Here is a 16,090-nt window from a genome sequence, read left to right on the forward strand (position 1 = left end):
ACTTGGGTTGTTCCTCCAATCTTCTTTTGGTCTCCCCCAAGGTCTGACCCCTTAAAGAGGTCACTGGCTCAAAGAAGCCCATTAACTCCCCTGGGATTGCACAGTGCAAGTTCTGACAGAGGGCAACTGGATTGCTGGGAACTGGATCAGAGCAGGGTGATCTCACTGGGGGGCAGCGTGAGCCGCTTCTCACGAGCACTGAGTAGGTTCTCCACGTGCACAGCCACCACACGACACAACTCCAGACCCTGCAGGAGAGACAGTGCAAGTCCACTCTCATTCCATTACTTCCCCAGCTCTCATCTTGGGGTGAGACATATTGGGAGGGAGTCTGGCCAGCTTCCACAAAGTCACTAGCAAGCCCCACCCTTGTTCCCACTTCTAGAGCTGGGTGGCAAGGCCTAGGTGTCAGGCGGGGCCCACCTGCTCCAGCTGCAGCTGCATGGTGCGCTGGGTGGCCACATCCCCCAGTGCAATCTCCACGTAGGGGTAGCTGGAACTAGCCGTGGGCCGCTGGGTTTGCGTTGACTGAATCTCCTTCAGGGGGAACTTCACCATTAGCTCCTGTGGGTGGAAAGAGGGGCAGAGAGGCTTGTGGGTGGGATAATCTCATGCACCCTTACCCCTCCCCTGCAAATCAGATCAGTTGGAGACAGGACAACCTGGTTTGAGTACCAGTTTCCCAGCAACTTGTTATGTGACCTGGAGTGGTTGCTTTACATCTCTGGACCTCAGTATCTTTATTTGTGAAATTGATTCAACAAACACTGACACATATATCCACAGGGTGCCAGGCACTGTTCTAAGTGCTTGGGATGTAGGGGTGCAATAGATGCTAGTGGTGCCCTGACCTTCACATCAAAGCTGCTTCTTGTGAGCACTGTACCTTTGTACAGGGGCTTTTTTTCTAGTCTAGGAGCAAACTTGGACCACATGCAGGAACAGCCAGAGCAATGAGTGATGCCTCGGGTTGATGGAATGGAACATGCTCCCTTATCCCAGGACAGGTGTCCCTGAGGGGTGTGCTCCCTGCTGCCTCCCGGGCTTCCCAGTTCCCCCAGCAGGGACTTGCTTGATAAAACACCCTTCCCAAGGTGTGTCCCCAAGATGTGGGAGACATCTCTTCTGGGTCTCACGTCTTAATCCAGTATTTCCTAGAACTGCCTCCAAATAAACTATTTGCTCTGGGGTCCTCATCTTAAGGTCCATTTCTAGGGGCAAAAACTAAGTAAGGGGGTAACAGGTCCTGTGTGTTATGAACTGAATTGTGTTCCCCTAACTTCATATGTTGAATCACTAACCTTTAGAATGGAAGACACGCCTTCAAAGAATTGATAAAGTTAAAATGATACCATTAGGTCTCATTGCATCTCACTGGTGTCTTATAAGTGGAAATTTGGACAGAATGTGCACAAAAATAAAAGGTAATATGAGGACACAAAAGGTGTCCATCTATGAGCCAAGGTGCCAGGCCTCAGAGGAAACCACCCCTGCAGCTACCTTGATCTCAGACTGTGGCCTCCAGAATGTGAGAAATACATTTCCTTGCTGAAGCCCTCCAGTCTGTGGCATTTTGTTAAAGTAGCCCAAGCTGACTGACTAATACATTGAGTGCTTAGTATGGGATACACTTTTCACCCTCACAAGAGTTCTATGGTAAGATTCTCTAATTTCCCCCAGTTTCCAGGTGAGGCAGGGAGGCTCAGAGTAGGGAGACTTACTCAAGGTCACACAGGTGATAAGTAGTGGTGCGGGGTCTCCACACCTGGAGACCTTGGCCCTCAGAGTGGGGGTGGCAACTGAAGAGAGTGGATGGGGCAGGCTGAACCCACTTACATGGGTCTCGGTGCTGAGGAAGTTGAGGCCATTAAGGTTAACAGCAAGGATACAAGGGGCTGGCACCGTCACGTTGCTGCAGCTCTGGACGAAGAAGAAGGAGGAGCCAAACATGGGGAAGGCACTGAGGAGGCCTGGGATAGGGAGAGGGGCGCAGTCAGGAGAGGAGCATGCCGATGCCTGAGAGCCACGGTCGTAGGCTACACTGCTAGCGGCAGCCCATGGTGTCTTCCCTAGACTGCATCCAAGTCCTCCCTCTGAGTCTCCTCATCCATCCCTGCTCCCAGCTCTTCCCCTCACTTCCAGTTCTCTCTGCTCAGGGCTACCCAAAGTCTAGGTGGTGCCTTAGTGAAAATTTTAAAAAGGTGTTTTCTCTAGGTAGGCGCTCATCTTGGCTAGCACCAAAAATACCTTTATGCAAACAAAAACACCTCCATTTCCAACCTCCAGAACTTAGTATAGTCCCGGAGATTATCTCCAAGGGCTCCAGTCCCCATCTCTTACCTAGAAATTGTGCACGGGCCTGGTGGGGGCTGAGTGCCTGCGTCTGCTGCCGGTGCTGGCTGACCAGGTTGAGCCAGGCCGAGCCAGCTGTGGTATAGTAGACCTGGGCTGGAATGTATTCCTGGACCTCCCGCCTATGTGTGGAGGGGAGAGCGATGCTGAGCAAAAGTGCTCTGGGTCTGCATGGTGGGTGCTAAACAAAACAGACATGACCTCCACGGCTCCCTGGAAGACTTAGTGCTGGGGAGGGCAGACAAGTTGAGGTTGGGTGTAAAGTGCTCACATGGTACCTTGGGACACAGCAGGTGCTTAGTAAATGCTGGCCTGTACCATCAGGCTCCCTGTTTGAAGGTGTGCGAACCAAAGCTCTGAGAAGTTCACCAAGGTCACACAGAGAAAGCAAGACTTGAGCCTTAGGTGTTTGTCCTTTGTCCTGCCCCCAGCAGAAGCCAGGCCAGAGGGAGGAGAAACACTCAGGTGGAGGAAGCAACCACCAGCAGTTGGTGGAAACATGGCAGGCAGAGGAGTGTTGGGCTCTAGGGTGAACACACCCTCCAGGGCCATCAACACTCCCCTTCCAGTCCCTTCTTTCTGCCAGATGCTGGCTTCCTCTGGTCAGGCCCTTTGTATTTTAGAACATCTGAATCATATTAACAACAGTCCAAACCCCTGGCAGCCCTGGACTGCAAGATTGGGGAAGGGTTGAGAGAAAGTCAGGGGGAAACCACTGCTGCCATGACACTTCCAGGCAATATCTTTCCTTCTTTACACTGCTGGTGTAAGAATCTGGCCTCTGGACCCACTTCCCCAGGTTTGGGCCCTACATCTTCCAGCTGTTAGCTGGGTAAGCCAAATAATTGCATTTCCTCTTCTGTAAAAGAGGGAAATGAATGTGGCTGGGAAGATTAGCTGAGATAATGTGTGCAGAGAGCCTTGCAAAACTCAATGATTACTTTTGTGCAAATGTGAGGTTTACCTTTATGTGCTTTCTATACTTCTCACTTAAAATTATGAAATAAAAAGAACTTTACATATTGAGCCCCTACTGCATTATGGGAACCAGCATATACACTGTACATACATCATCTTACTATTATTATTTACACTAGGGGTTCTCAAAATGTGACCGAGAGTGAGGGAGGTCAAAGCCACTTCCAGGCTGAAATCCAAACATTTTCCTTTTTGCCTCCCCTTCTCCCACAAGTGTATAGTGAGCTTTCCCAGGGGCTATGTGACAAGTGAGATCATAACAGACTGGCTGCGGAAGAAGCTCTGAGAATGTTCCTGCCTTCTATTAAACCAGATGGTAAAGAGAGATTTACAAAATGTGGAACATTGTGATTCTTCTCACTAAAGTTTGGGAGGAAATAGTGTTTTATAAGTTATTTATGTTAACATGTAATGAATTTATTTTTTTATTTTTCAATGAATTAAGACCAATATTTCAATTGTTTCTTGCTTCTAATTTTTAATAGGGTAAATCGACTGGTAGACACAACCCACATAAACAAAAGCTTTTTGGGGTCCTAGATTTAAGCAGTAAAAAGGCCCTAAGATCAAAAGACTGAGAATGAATATCACTTCTTTGAGAACATCAGTTTAAAAGCTGCCTAACATCTCAGAATTTATTTGAAGAATCCCCTGTTGATGGATACTGAGGCTGCTGTTGTAGGTGACACTACAGTGAATGTTTCTGTGGCCAAATCTTTCCACATAGCCACGTGTATTTCCCAGACTACAGGGTATGTGTGCCCTAAAGGTCTTTTTTTTTTTTTGCCCTACATTAAATTTACTCTGAGTTATTAATACCAGCCAGAAGGAACCTGTCATGGAAGAAGGTGGGGTCCCAGCTCACATGGCGAGTTAGAGGACTTCAGCCTCAAGGCCAGAGTAGCCCCTTCCCAGAAAGTCCTGCTGGTGCAAGAGGGGAATATGGGGGCCTGGGATGGCCAGTTCTGAGGAGCTCCAGGGTGGAGGGCTGGGCTGATAGATGGGCAGGTACTCACACACTAGGCAGGTAGAAGTGGTCCTTGGCCCGGTGCTGCAGCGAAGCTAGCTTGGACACCTGTTGTAGCTGCTGTTCACTGGGCCGGTGGGCCGGAAGACTGCTGAAGAGCCCTTTCAAGTAGTCAGGGAGGACCTGTGGGGAAGCACTCCCATGGGGGGTTGCAGTGAGGCATGCACTTGGGCATTCAAACACAGGGGTTATGCACACATCATTTTAAAGGCTTAAATCCCATTCACTTCTGCAGGGGTGGCCCATCACTTTCCTGGGCTTTGGGGAATGATGACAGAGATATGTGGGAGTGAGCTGTGAGGACAGTGACTTTGAAGCCCACATGGGAGTCCTCACAGTAACCTGAGAAGACCAGGGCATCCAAACTGCAGTGTGCAGAAGTAGCCACTGGGCCAAGGTTTCTGAAAACTGAGCATACACCCGAGTCGCTAATAGACTGCTGGGCTGCACCCCAGACTGATTTCACCAGATCTGGGACAGGACATGCTGCTGGTCCACAGGTCACACCTGGATTAGCACTGTGCCAGCCTGCAGGGGGCTAGAGGTCAATAGCGACACCATGTGGCCACAAAAGTAAAGTGCCCCTTTTGTACTGGGTCTTGCTGAAGCCTTGGCACCAGCTCCACAAAGACAGGCACTCTGTCCAAGCACTTCCACAAATATTAGCACAGGCAGGCAGGATGAGATTTTGCAAACTCCAGGGTCCTGATTTAGAAAATGTCAAAGTCTCAAAGGGGAATAACACAAAGACAAAAATAACAATGACAGCCAAAGCCTGCTCCAACCTTTGAGTGAGGAGCAAGCCAAGTGCTCTGAGGAGGAGGGAATCAGGAGAAAAGAGGAAGTCAAAGGTAGACTCATGGAAGAAGCACTTTGTTAGGGTGGCCTTGCAAAAAGAACTTAGATAAGCAGAGAAGCAGGAAGGGCCAACCCGGTAGGGTCACAGCGTGACATTATTTGACTGCTCTGAGGAGACCATGAAAAGGAAGTAGAGGCATCAGGGCTAAAAATGTCAGTGGGGTGTGAATCATGAAGGTCTCAAACACCAAGGCCATGGAGTCTGATCTCACAGTCCCCAGGGGCGCCTGGAAGGTTCCAGAGCAACAGAGTTGTCTGCTTGTGCTGACCTGGTTGTAGTGCATGGTCACATACAGCTCATTCTCGAACTTGAGAGGCTGATCCCACAGCACACGCCGAAACCAGAGCATGTAACCACCATCCACCTGCTCCATCTCTGAGGCCACGTCCAGGATGTAGGCACGGCGGCTGAGTGGGCACACATGCTGGCCTGCAGAGAGCCAGGGTGCAGCTGGGTAGGGGTACATGAGGGCAACATGTACACCTATGCAGACACCTGGGTGAAGCACCGCCTCGGGCAAGCCCTCCTCCTGCCTCTGAGACTCAGTATCCTTGGGATAGGAGAACGTGTCTACGTAACAGTTGTGCCCTGTATTTTTACCACAATGTTGATCACCATAAAGGCGATCTGAGGAGGAGGAAATCAGGAGAAAAAGGGAAGTCAAGGGAAGTCTCATGGAAGAAGCAGGTAACATGGTAATTCTCCAAAGGGAGAGGCCTGAGAATGCCCTAGAGGGCAGCACACCTAGGTCTTGGAAAGTGTCCTGGGTTGTGCTCAGAGAAAGACCAGCTCCCTTACAGAGAAGGTTGGGACAAGGAGAAAAACAATGGACCTCATGTCATGAGACTAGTAGGTACCTTCTGCAGAACTCCTTCAGGAGAGGCTTTGCCGGGCTCCTGGACAGGTAGGGCATGGCAGGACTCAGGAGTGGCAGTGAGTGGGTCTGAACCCATGAGAGAGGTTTAAGGTTTCCCTTCTTTCACTAACACTTCTGCTCCTCATCCCTTACCTTCAGTAAAATTTTACCAAAGAGAGACTTTATGATGATCTAATTTAGAATCTTAAGGCCACATTGCTTGGGTTCAAATCCCAACTACATGACCTTAGGTAAGTCCCTTAACCTTTGTGGCAGGCTGAATAATGGTCTCTTCCCCAAAGATGTGCAAGTCCTAATTCCCAGAAACCAAGACTATGTTCCTTTATGATAAAAGGGACTCAGAAAATGTGTTTAAGCTAAGAGTCTCAAAATGGGGAGATTAGCCTGGATTATCCAGGTGGGCCTAATGTGATGTCCAGGTTCTCCACTTCATAGGGTAATTGTAGGGATTAAAGGACTAAATGCTTTGACCAGTGCCAGGGACATAGTAGCTGCTCATAAATGTCAGTTATTCAGACCCTTTTGTTATTGCTGTCCCCTCCACCCCCAGGGCCTGGACTTGGGGGAAATAGCTGAGGACCTGGACTGCAGTCCAAGTCCAGGGCTGAGGCAGCAGTGGGGAGAGCTAGTGGCAGGTCAGGGAGTTGACAAGCTAGCAGGAGGAGACAAGACCATGGTTTAGAGTGGGAAGGCGAACAACAAAGGGGCTTTGGCTATGTGAAGATCCCACAGGGTTCCAGAAGCCCATGAAGGAAGGGCCTGGTGAGACCTGGCAGAGACAGGTGGACTAAGGGCTGGGCAGTGCTCTGTACACAAAGAGGTCCTTCCACCCAGGGGTCCAAGGGCTTCCTGGAGGGAGTAGCATCTGACCTGGCTTAAAGGCTGGGTGGTGGACATGAACCTAGTATGCTGGGTCTTCCTGGTCACTTACCTCGATTGGTGACCACAAAGATGACGTACTCATTGAAGGCTTCGGGGCGTGTCAGAGCCATCTCAGCACAAATCTCCTCCACCACGTCCAGGGCCACCTGGGGGGAAGGAAGAGTAAGTGTGAGCTGGCTCTTCCCTCCAAGCCCTGTCCTCCAAGCCCTCCATGCCCAGGAGGCTGAGCGGAGAGTTCCTCAGGCCTTCAGCCCAGAGGTGAAGGATCCTCTGGGGTTTCTGAAGATCAGCTTAGGCAAGGAGCACAGCTTCTGCCATCCAAAACACTCAGGTTCAGATTCTGTCTTTGTCCCTCACTTGTAGTATCACCCTGGGCAGGAAGTGTCACCTCTCCAAGGCTCAGCCTGGCCTTCTTAAAAATAAGTCCTAGAGGCACAGAAACATCAATTCCAAAGAGCACCTACACCTCTATGTTTATAGCAGCACTGTTTACAATAGCTAAGCTTTGGAAACAACCCAAATGCCCAAAAATAGATGACTGGATTAAGAAGATGTGGTACATATACACCATGGAATATTACTCAGCATTCAAAAAAGATAAACACATATAATTTGCAGCAACATGGATGGCGCTGGAAGGGATCATGCTCAGCGAAATAAGCCAGAAAGAAAAAGAAAAATACCGGATGGTCTCACTCATAGCAGGAATCTAGAAAACCTAAATAAGGGACCAGGAAAAAGAATAACTATAGGAAAGAAAAAATCAAAATCAACAAACAACTATGAACCAGAGACACACTATGGGAGGTGGGGGGCAGGGAAAGGAGGGATTGGGGTCAAAATAAGGGGGTTGCAATTGTATGGGGAATATAAAAATGAAATTTAAAAAATAAACAAAATAAAACAGAGGGAGGGAATGAAAAATTAGTAAACAGACACCTATTCCACTATCAGTACTATCCACTGCCTTTCATAGTGGTGATTGACTGGAATTTTGAGACACCTCTCTCCACTTACCCCTAATTTTTATAGTTTTGTTGACAATAATAAATTATAGTATTAGATTAGTTATAATGGCTAACTGTTATAACAAACAGTTCCAGATTATTTTGACTTAATACAACATGAATTCTTTCTTACAGCAGTGTGCCATGCAAGTTAAAGGGAGGGAGAGGAGTATGGGGAGCACAAAGAAAAAAAAGAAAGTCCTACCGGGCCTCCCTGGTGGTGCAAGGGGTTAAGCACCACACTATGAAGCAATCCATAGACACTGCAGCACAAGTTTGATCCCTGGCCGGCCAGAGAGCAACCCACATGGCAAAGCAGGCCTCTCCTGTCTTGCCCGCTGCTCCCCTCAGCAGTGTATTTCTTTTCCTTTCTTTTTAAAGATTTATTTATGTATGTATGCAAGAGCTGGGGTACAGGCCAGAGGAGCAGGAGGGTGAGAGAATCCACCAGAGACAGAGCAGGGAACAGAACAGGCAGAAGGACCAAAATACACTGCTGGACCTCCCTGGTGGTGCAAGGGGTGAAGGCGCAACCTATGAAGCTATCTGCAGCCATTGCAACATGAGTTCAATCCCCAGCCAGGGAGCAGCCTGAGTGGTGTAGCAGACCTCTCCTGTCTTGCCCGCTGCTCCCCTCAGCTGTGTATTTCAGTCAATCCGCCTGTTCTGTTCTCCACTCTGTTTCTGGTGGATCCTCCCACCCCCCACGCCTCTGGCCCCAGTTCTTGTATGCATAAATAAATAAATCTTAAAAAAAAAAAAGAAATACACTGCTGAGGGGAGCAGCAGGCATGACAGGTAAGGTCTGCCACGCCATGTGGGAATCTCCCTGGCCAGTTGGGAATTGAACCTGCGCTGCAGAGGCTGCGGGCAGCTTCACAGTGCTGCACTCAACCTGCTGCACCACCGGGGAGGCCCAGCAGTGTATTTCAGTCAGTCTGCCTGTTCTGTTCCCCACTCTGTCTCTGGTGAATCCTCTTACCCCTCTGCATCTCTGGCCTGTACCCCAGCTCTTGTATGCATAAATAAATAAATCTTTAAAAAAAAAAAATAAGTCCTATCACAAGGGGTTGTGTGAGAGCCTGGGAAGGGCTTAAGCCCCTGCGGAGCCCACCCCTGAGTCTGGGGTCTCCCTGTCCCTGCCTGCCAGAGATGGTCCCTCACTTACGGTGCATGTTCTGATTTTAAGGTGGCGCTCCAGACCTCCAGGAAGAAGAAAGAGCTGTCTCTTGGAACTGCGGCCCGCCTAAGGGTGGGGAGATGAGAGAGGGTCCTGGGATCTAGGCCCACCATCGTCCCCAGCCATGGAGTCCCCAAGGTGCCAGATAGGCGCTTGCAGCAACACTTGCCCATCTGGACCTGATCCGCGGCAGGTCTCTGAGCAGTGAGTGCACGTGAGAGCGTCTCCGGGAAGGGCTCATGTCTCCCTCTCACCCCCGCTGCTCCCCATACTCACCAACATGGCCCGAAGCTCCATGCTGCTGGGGAGTTCCAGGCGGCCGCCGAAGCGGAAGGTTTTCTGCAGATTCTGCTCACAGGCCTTGGCGATCCCTGCAGAGACAGGGAGACATGGCCTTGCTCAGGGTAGGCAGTGGGAAGATGGGGCTCCTCTTGCCACCAGCCATGAGTCCACTGGCTTCTGTCCATAACTTGTGGGGCAAGCATTTACTCTGCCACTGAGTAACTGAGGAAGCTGAGTTCAGAGAGGGGTAGTAATTTGCCCACGGTCAAGAACTGGAATATATGAGCTGCATTCAAACCCATATCCCCTGTGGCTAAGGACTTTTGTCTTATCCACAGTCCCTTGGCTACTTACGAGTCCTGGAAATAGCTGTGACCTTGAACTTCTGACTGAGGCAGTAGCAGAGTGAGGCAGCTCTGCTTCAGGCAGCTGGGACCCCTTGCCAACCACCCTCCCTCCCTCACGAGGACTGCAGCTGACTAGTCCTAGTGCAGATCACTGGCCAAGTCCAGCCAAGACCCTGGTGGAGGGGACAGCAGCAACAACAGGGTCCCGATTACTGATGTTTATGGAGAAGAAACTATGTCCCTGGCACAGGTCAAGGCATTTAATTCTCCACTTCTCTGGATAAGCAGTGCCCTCACCCTGCCCTGGAGATAGGGTAGAGTCAAGAGATTTAGGGTACATTCTGCTGCATTCATGGAGCTGGGATCTCATTTCTGGGGTGCCGGGTCTGTTCACCTGTGTCCAGGAATGTTTGTTAATGGAATCAAAGAGAAGCTTTCAGAAGCAGAGAGTGAGGCTCCCTCTCTTCTTCATGGTGACCACAGGGCCTTAGCCTCTTTCTTGGGGGACTTAGGGGTTGCTATGGAAACAAGGCTAAGGGTGTGATTGATAAGTGACCCCTTTTCTCCATTTTCCAAGAGAGTAAAGGCCAAGATCCTGCCCCAACTTTGGGCCCACCCCTGCCCAGACCCACTCATGACCCTTGTTGATTCCCAAAGACCAAAGAAGCAGAGGCTCACCCTACCTGGCCCTTGCCCACCTCCTTCTCCTCTTTCCTCACATGCCACATATTCCCATCTCTGGGCCTTTGCTCCTACCACTCTGCCCTACCAGAAATCCCTCCCACATGCTCACCACCTCTTCCAGGAAGTTTCTCTGATGTGTTGTCTGCCCCATTAGATCACACAGCCCACATCGGCATATTTGGGGGTGAATTATTATTAGTAAACATTGTCTGAGACCTCCTTTGCTGACCACCCAACCAGCCCCCATGCAGATGGGCCCTCAGCCCTGGGTCCCCACTCACTGGCCCCTCACCCTGGAAGGGCAGCCCTGGAGTCCTGCTCACATCTCGGAGGAAGCGAGTAAGGTATGGCTGGAGGACCTCCGAGCAGCTATGATAGGCAGCCACGATGTACAGCAGCCTCCAGCCTCGCTGGCAGCTGTCCCTGTGAGGACACACACAGGGCCACATTACAGGTGACCACTGCACCGGAGTGCCATGCCGGGAGTCTCCTGGGGTCAGGTTGGAGGTCTCTCGGCTCTCAGGCAGTTTCCGCCTTCTGAGGATTCTCCTCCCTGCCCAATGAGAGCAGGGCAGGTGGCTGAAAGCCATGCAGAAGATATGCTCTCCTTGGGAAGCCAGGCGGGAGGTAGGGAAGGGAGGGGATGACACCCCTGACATGCCCAGCATGCACAGAGAAACAAGTCTCTGGGTCATCTCTCCAGGGAGGCTTCTGGGCGGAGGTCCTTGAAGGAGGCCAAGGGGGAACCTGCTAGGGCTGGGCAGAGAAAGTAACAGGTAAGGACTGGGAGTGGGAGCAGCGGGCAGAAGGACCAAATGGTTCTAAAATCCCTGGAGGCGTGGAAAGCAAGTGGAGGAGGGAGAACAGATGGGTCAGGGCCTGGTGTTGACAAGAGCCGCACCCTGTGTCTGATCCTATGCAAAACAGTCATTCATCTTCACTTTGTACTAGGTGTGAGGGTTGCATTTGTGGGACCTCTGGTGTCTGGAGACAGCACTTGGGCTTCCTTTGGGAAACCACTCACCCTTCCCTAGGTCTCTGCGGTTTGGAAATAGGCAGGGGAGCCAGATCTGGCCAAGTAGAACACTGCAGCCCCTAACCACAGTGATTGGTTTAGAGGTGGGTAGATGATGCAGGTCAATTACAGAGTTCAGCCTCCCTCTGGCTTCGCCGAGGTTTGAAGGTAAGAATGTGACCCAGGCCTAGCCAATCAGAGCTCTGTATCCTCCAGCCATTGTGGTTGGTTCAGGTCTGGGTCTGTAGGATCAGGGATGGGCACGTGACCAAGTCAGGTCAATAAGACTGGATTCAGCAGTTTTTGCAGGAAATATTGGGTCAATCTGGCTTTCCCTGGGATTGCTGAGCTGGGTGATGTTTCCCCAGAGCTGCTGTCTTGCCGGTCTACGGGGGATGTTGCTTCAGAATGCTAGCTACACAAAGGAAAGCAGAGCCAGGCATGAAGACACCCCGTTTTCTAGTGACACCTGGCTATGACTTGGATTTTACAGTTCCCTAAAGTCTCTCTTGCTTAAACCAGCTTGCATTGGGTTTCTGTCAGATGCAACCAAGAATCTTACACATGATCATTGCCATTTTACAAATGAGGAAACCAGAGCTCAGAGAGCAGAAATGGCTTGTCCCACACTAAACAATTCCAATTACATGTGCTCGGTCACTGAGAGAGGAAGAGGCTTGGGGGAGGGAATCCGGAAGGGGGTAGGCCTGGGGAGGTGGGAGACAGCTGGTTTGTCCTGGAACAAGCACAGTGGGGGGTGGGGGGCAGAGAGGAGGGGAGCAGAGGTAAAGACCCAGCCCACTCACTGCTTGGTGCTGGTGTTGTCTGTGATCTGCTTCACAACTTGACAGTAACACTCATCCCGCATGACCTCGTGGTCCTCACACAGCTGGAGGAGGGCAGGCCAGGTCACATGCCAAGGCCATGCCAGGGCCCATGCCACACACCAGGCATACACACACAAGGGACACATGATGTCCCTTTCCCAGCCCCCTCCCCACCAGTGGAATATACTCCTCTCTGGGCTTCCCACCCAATGTCCTAGAACAGATGGGGACCAGGTCATCTGGCAAGGCCAGCCGGACTGACCTTTAGCAGGGCACAAAGCACATCCAGTTCGCTCTGGCCCTTCAGTGGGGCGTCTCCCATGAACCTCATCACAGCTGTAGGAAAAACTTGTCCCACTCGGGCCCCCAGGTCCCCAGCTGCCCACCCACTCCAGGGCACCCCAGAGTTGGGCCCTTCTCTGGGAACGTGTGGCCAAGGCCTGAATTGGAGGGAGGGGAAGAATTGGAGGACCAGAGGAGTGCTGACTAGGGCTCACATAGTGCTGGGTCCCACATGGCTCAGGGCCCTGGCTGCAGCCCCACCCCCAAACCTAGGAACATGTCCGTGGCCATCTTGTTGAGGCTGCTGTCACTGAGTTCGATGAGCGATTCCTGTAGCGGGGTCTATGAGAGGAGGGAGGGGCTGTGTCACGATGACAGAGAGACAGAGCAGAGCAGAGGAGGGCCACATTGTGCTTCCTGTCTTGTAACAGGAAGGTCACATCACATAAAGGGAGGCAGGCCCAATGCTAAGGACAGATGTTCTGTCTGGGAGAAACCCAGACCCCTCAGGGTTTCAGGGTTTCACTAGAGATCAGGCTATTTGCCCCAGGGGCCTGTCAGGACTCTTGCGTCATCATTTTATAAATGTGGAAACTGAGGCCTGGGCTTGGATACCTTGGTGAAGCAAAGCATGTCCTCCAAGGTTCTGGACTCCCGGCCCTCCTTGGGTTTCAGTCTGAGGCCATCCCTGCAACAGAAGGTGGGTGTTACTAAGACTCTAAACCTTTGGCTACAACCTTTTCCCACACAGGAACAGTCTTGATCCAATGTCACTCAACCAAGGAGGAAGGTTCCCAAAAGCTGAGGCTGCAGGTGGACCTTATGCATGGGTGGTTCCTCATGCCCCCACCTCCACCACCCCAAAGTGGGCCTCCCAGCCCAACAGCCTGCGCTTGGGCAGCTGCAAACAAGCCTAAAACCCTCCTCAGGATGGGAATGAAAGGTGGTGCCGCCACTCACTGGGTTCTCCTCTGAGGGTCTCGGAAATACTTCTGGGCAAACTCAAGCATTGTGTATGGTGGGAGAGCCAGGCCATCCTCCCCATGGTCAGCTGAGCCAGCCCTGACAGGGGGACCCTGCAGGAGGGTCAGAGTTAGAGAGCCCCCCACATCCACTTTGCCACATCCCATCCCTGTCCAAGTTGACTTAAAGCAACCCCTGTTAGGGGTTGTGCCTCTCACCATCTGGATCTGCCCACTCTGCTGGCCACATCTACCACTTGCCGCATGACCCTGCCCCTGACCATTGGTCACGCCCCACCAAAGACCCTGTTCTGCCAGGGGTCTGCCTCCCCAGCTATCTTGCCCCTGCTGACCTGCCCCTTGATTTGGTCTGGTCTGGCTTCATTCTACAACCTCACCCCTGCCCCACCCTATCCCAGGATAACTTCATTCACTGGAAGTCCTGCTCCTTTTGCTGGGTTACAACCTGACCCTTAACCTTCCTGCCCCATTTGCCACATCTCTCATCTTTGGCCAGATCTTATGGGTGACACATGTGGCTAGCCTTCCCCATCTGTTCTTCCAGGAGTTCCAGACCTGGCCACATCCTTGGCTGACCTTGCTCCCATTCACCTCCACAGTCAGGCTGACCCTCCCTGCTGTCTCTGCATCATGGGTCTAGCCCTGCCCCAGCCCAGCCCAGCCCCATCCTTGCCTGTCTCACCTCCCTCCTGCGGCCCACCTCCCGTGCAGCAGCGGTGGAGGCCACAGCAGCGGCCACCGCAGCTGCCCGACCCCGGCCTGGCTCTGCTGGCAGCTGGAGAAAGTCAGGGGCAGCTGCAGGCTGCACCAGGTCTGAAGGGAAGCGTCCCACGCGTCCGTGGATGGTCCCAAACCTCCAGCCTGGGGGACAGGTGAGGGGTCAGGCAAACAGGAGGATATCGTCTTGAGACTAAGGGGGTGGCCCTTCAGTGTCTTCTTGACTCCTCCCTGGAGCTCTATATGTAAGGCATGCCATGGAGACTATTTATAGATGAGGAAACAGAGACTCAGGGGAGGGAAGGCTTTTACTCTACAGGAGGTAGAGCAGAAAACAGGTTGTGGACTCAGAGAGAAACTTGGACCACACACATGGAAACACTAATGTCCACACTCTATCAGATATGCAGGCAGAGGCCTGGGCCGGATGGCCACTGTGGACGCTTTTGGGCAGGTGCATCTCCGTGTGAGTACAAGAAACAAGGACAAACCACATTGGAGTTTCTAGGTTTTGGAGCATTGGAGGCTTGACGGGGGCATCTGGGGGCACCCACCGAAGTCAGGGCCTCTACACCGAAGCTCCTCCAGGTACACAACCTTCTTTCGGACAACACAGCCGGCACTGTAGCCTGTGGGTGGGCCAGGATTATGGCAGCACCTGTCAGCACCTGCTGTGCCCAGCCTTCCCCTCCTGTCCCCACCCACTCTGTGGTGCTGACCCATTCGAGGTGGCTCCAGGGGCTGCAGGTGGATGATGTCACCCTTGTGGAAGGCCAGCAGTGCTGGGTCCTCGGGCAAGAAGTTCCTCACAGCGACCACATAGTCTGAGTCCTGGGTCAGTCAGGGGCAGGGTGAGGGCTGCAGGCCCATCCCCCGCCTCCCAGGGTCTGGAGTCACCCCCTGCCCATCACTTCTACAGGCATTCCGCCCCACGTCATTGCTCATTGGGAGAGGGGCCTTGGGCGAAAGAGGGAAGGATATTCCAGGTAGAAGGCAGAGAGGACTTGCTATCAACCTGAGGGCTGCCCACTCTGGAGGGTGGGAGGTGGGCACTGCAGTGGACAGTGGCTGGCAGTGTGGTCACTGCAGGAAGGCGAAGGGAGCCACTACTGTGGTGCCCAGGGGAGGTGCTGTGGCTCCCCACTGAGGGCATTAGTAAAGGTTCCTACAGACTTATTAATTTTTGGACAATATATGATTTCCCCTCTCAGGTGTGGTCACCATAGTTCTCCCATCACCACAGTACCCATCCTCCATCACCATAGTCCCTTGTGCTCTCTCCTGATACACCGTTTTCACCCTTCCCTCTCTTTCTCCCCCTCAGGCAAAGAGAGAAAGGGCATCCGGTTTAAGGCACAGCAAAGGGCCGAGGGCATAGAAGTCTCTGGACCCAGTGACAGACACAAACATGCATCCACACTTCCCATGCAGGCATGGCTGGGGTATATCTGGGTCAGGAGAGGCCTGATCTTGGGATCTTGGTTGCTGGATGGGGTATCTCTGAGAGGACCCTTAACCTTCTTCAGCTCCAAGATGAAGTCATCCACCAGGGTCTTGACCTGGTGAGCTCGGGCTGAGAAGAGGATGACTTTCTCATTGACCAAGTTGAACTCCAGCATATTCTGGGAGGGGATAGTCACAAACAGGATATCGGCAAAGCTGGAGGATGAGAAGGCAGCATGAAGGCAAGGACTCTGTGGTCAGAGGGATGCCTTCCCCCACCTATCCTGCTCTTTCCACTGTGTTCTGTCTCTCCTCTGAAGCCCCACTTCAGCGCCATTACACCAGGCC

General features: G+C 52.1%; 1 protein-coding gene across 1 annotated transcript in view; it reads right to left on the minus strand.

Moving 5' to 3' along the window:
* Nucleotides 1-93: 93 nt before the first annotated feature.
* The window catches only part of MYO15A (myosin XVA), a 48,327-nt gene continuing 32,330 nt past the window's right edge, over nt 94-16,090 (minus strand). Inside the window, exons 47-65 of the mRNA XM_037492299.1 lie at nt 15,817-15,958; nt 15,019-15,130; nt 14,854-14,928; nt 14,265-14,443; nt 13,560-13,675; nt 13,215-13,287; nt 12,869-12,941; nt 12,580-12,653; nt 12,297-12,379; nt 10,768-10,898; nt 9,439-9,533; nt 9,151-9,228; nt 7,025-7,121; nt 5,485-5,645; nt 4,347-4,480; nt 2,341-2,474; nt 1,837-1,970; nt 424-564; nt 94-248 (exon numbers count right to left, since the gene is read on the minus strand). Coding sequence (XP_037348196.1) covers nt 147-248; nt 424-564; nt 1,837-1,970; nt 2,341-2,474; nt 4,347-4,480; nt 5,485-5,645; nt 7,025-7,121; nt 9,151-9,228; nt 9,439-9,533; nt 10,768-10,898; nt 12,297-12,379; nt 12,580-12,653; nt 12,869-12,941; nt 13,215-13,287; nt 13,560-13,675; nt 14,265-14,443; nt 14,854-14,928; nt 15,019-15,130; nt 15,817-15,958 — 2,134 coding nt within the window. The 3' untranslated portion in view covers nt 94-146. The remainder of the gene's footprint in view (nt 249-423; nt 565-1,836; nt 1,971-2,340; nt 2,475-4,346; nt 4,481-5,484; nt 5,646-7,024; nt 7,122-9,150; nt 9,229-9,438; nt 9,534-10,767; nt 10,899-12,296; nt 12,380-12,579; nt 12,654-12,868; nt 12,942-13,214; nt 13,288-13,559; nt 13,676-14,264; nt 14,444-14,853; nt 14,929-15,018; nt 15,131-15,816; nt 15,959-16,090) is intronic.

The sequence above is a fragment of the Talpa occidentalis genome, unplaced genomic scaffold (assembly GCF_014898055.3).
Source record: "Talpa occidentalis isolate TD23 unplaced genomic scaffold, MPIMG_talOcc4v2.1 talOcc4.7, whole genome shotgun sequence".
In the NCBI taxonomy this organism is placed as follows: domain Eukaryota; kingdom Metazoa; phylum Chordata; class Mammalia; order Eulipotyphla; family Talpidae; genus Talpa; species Talpa occidentalis.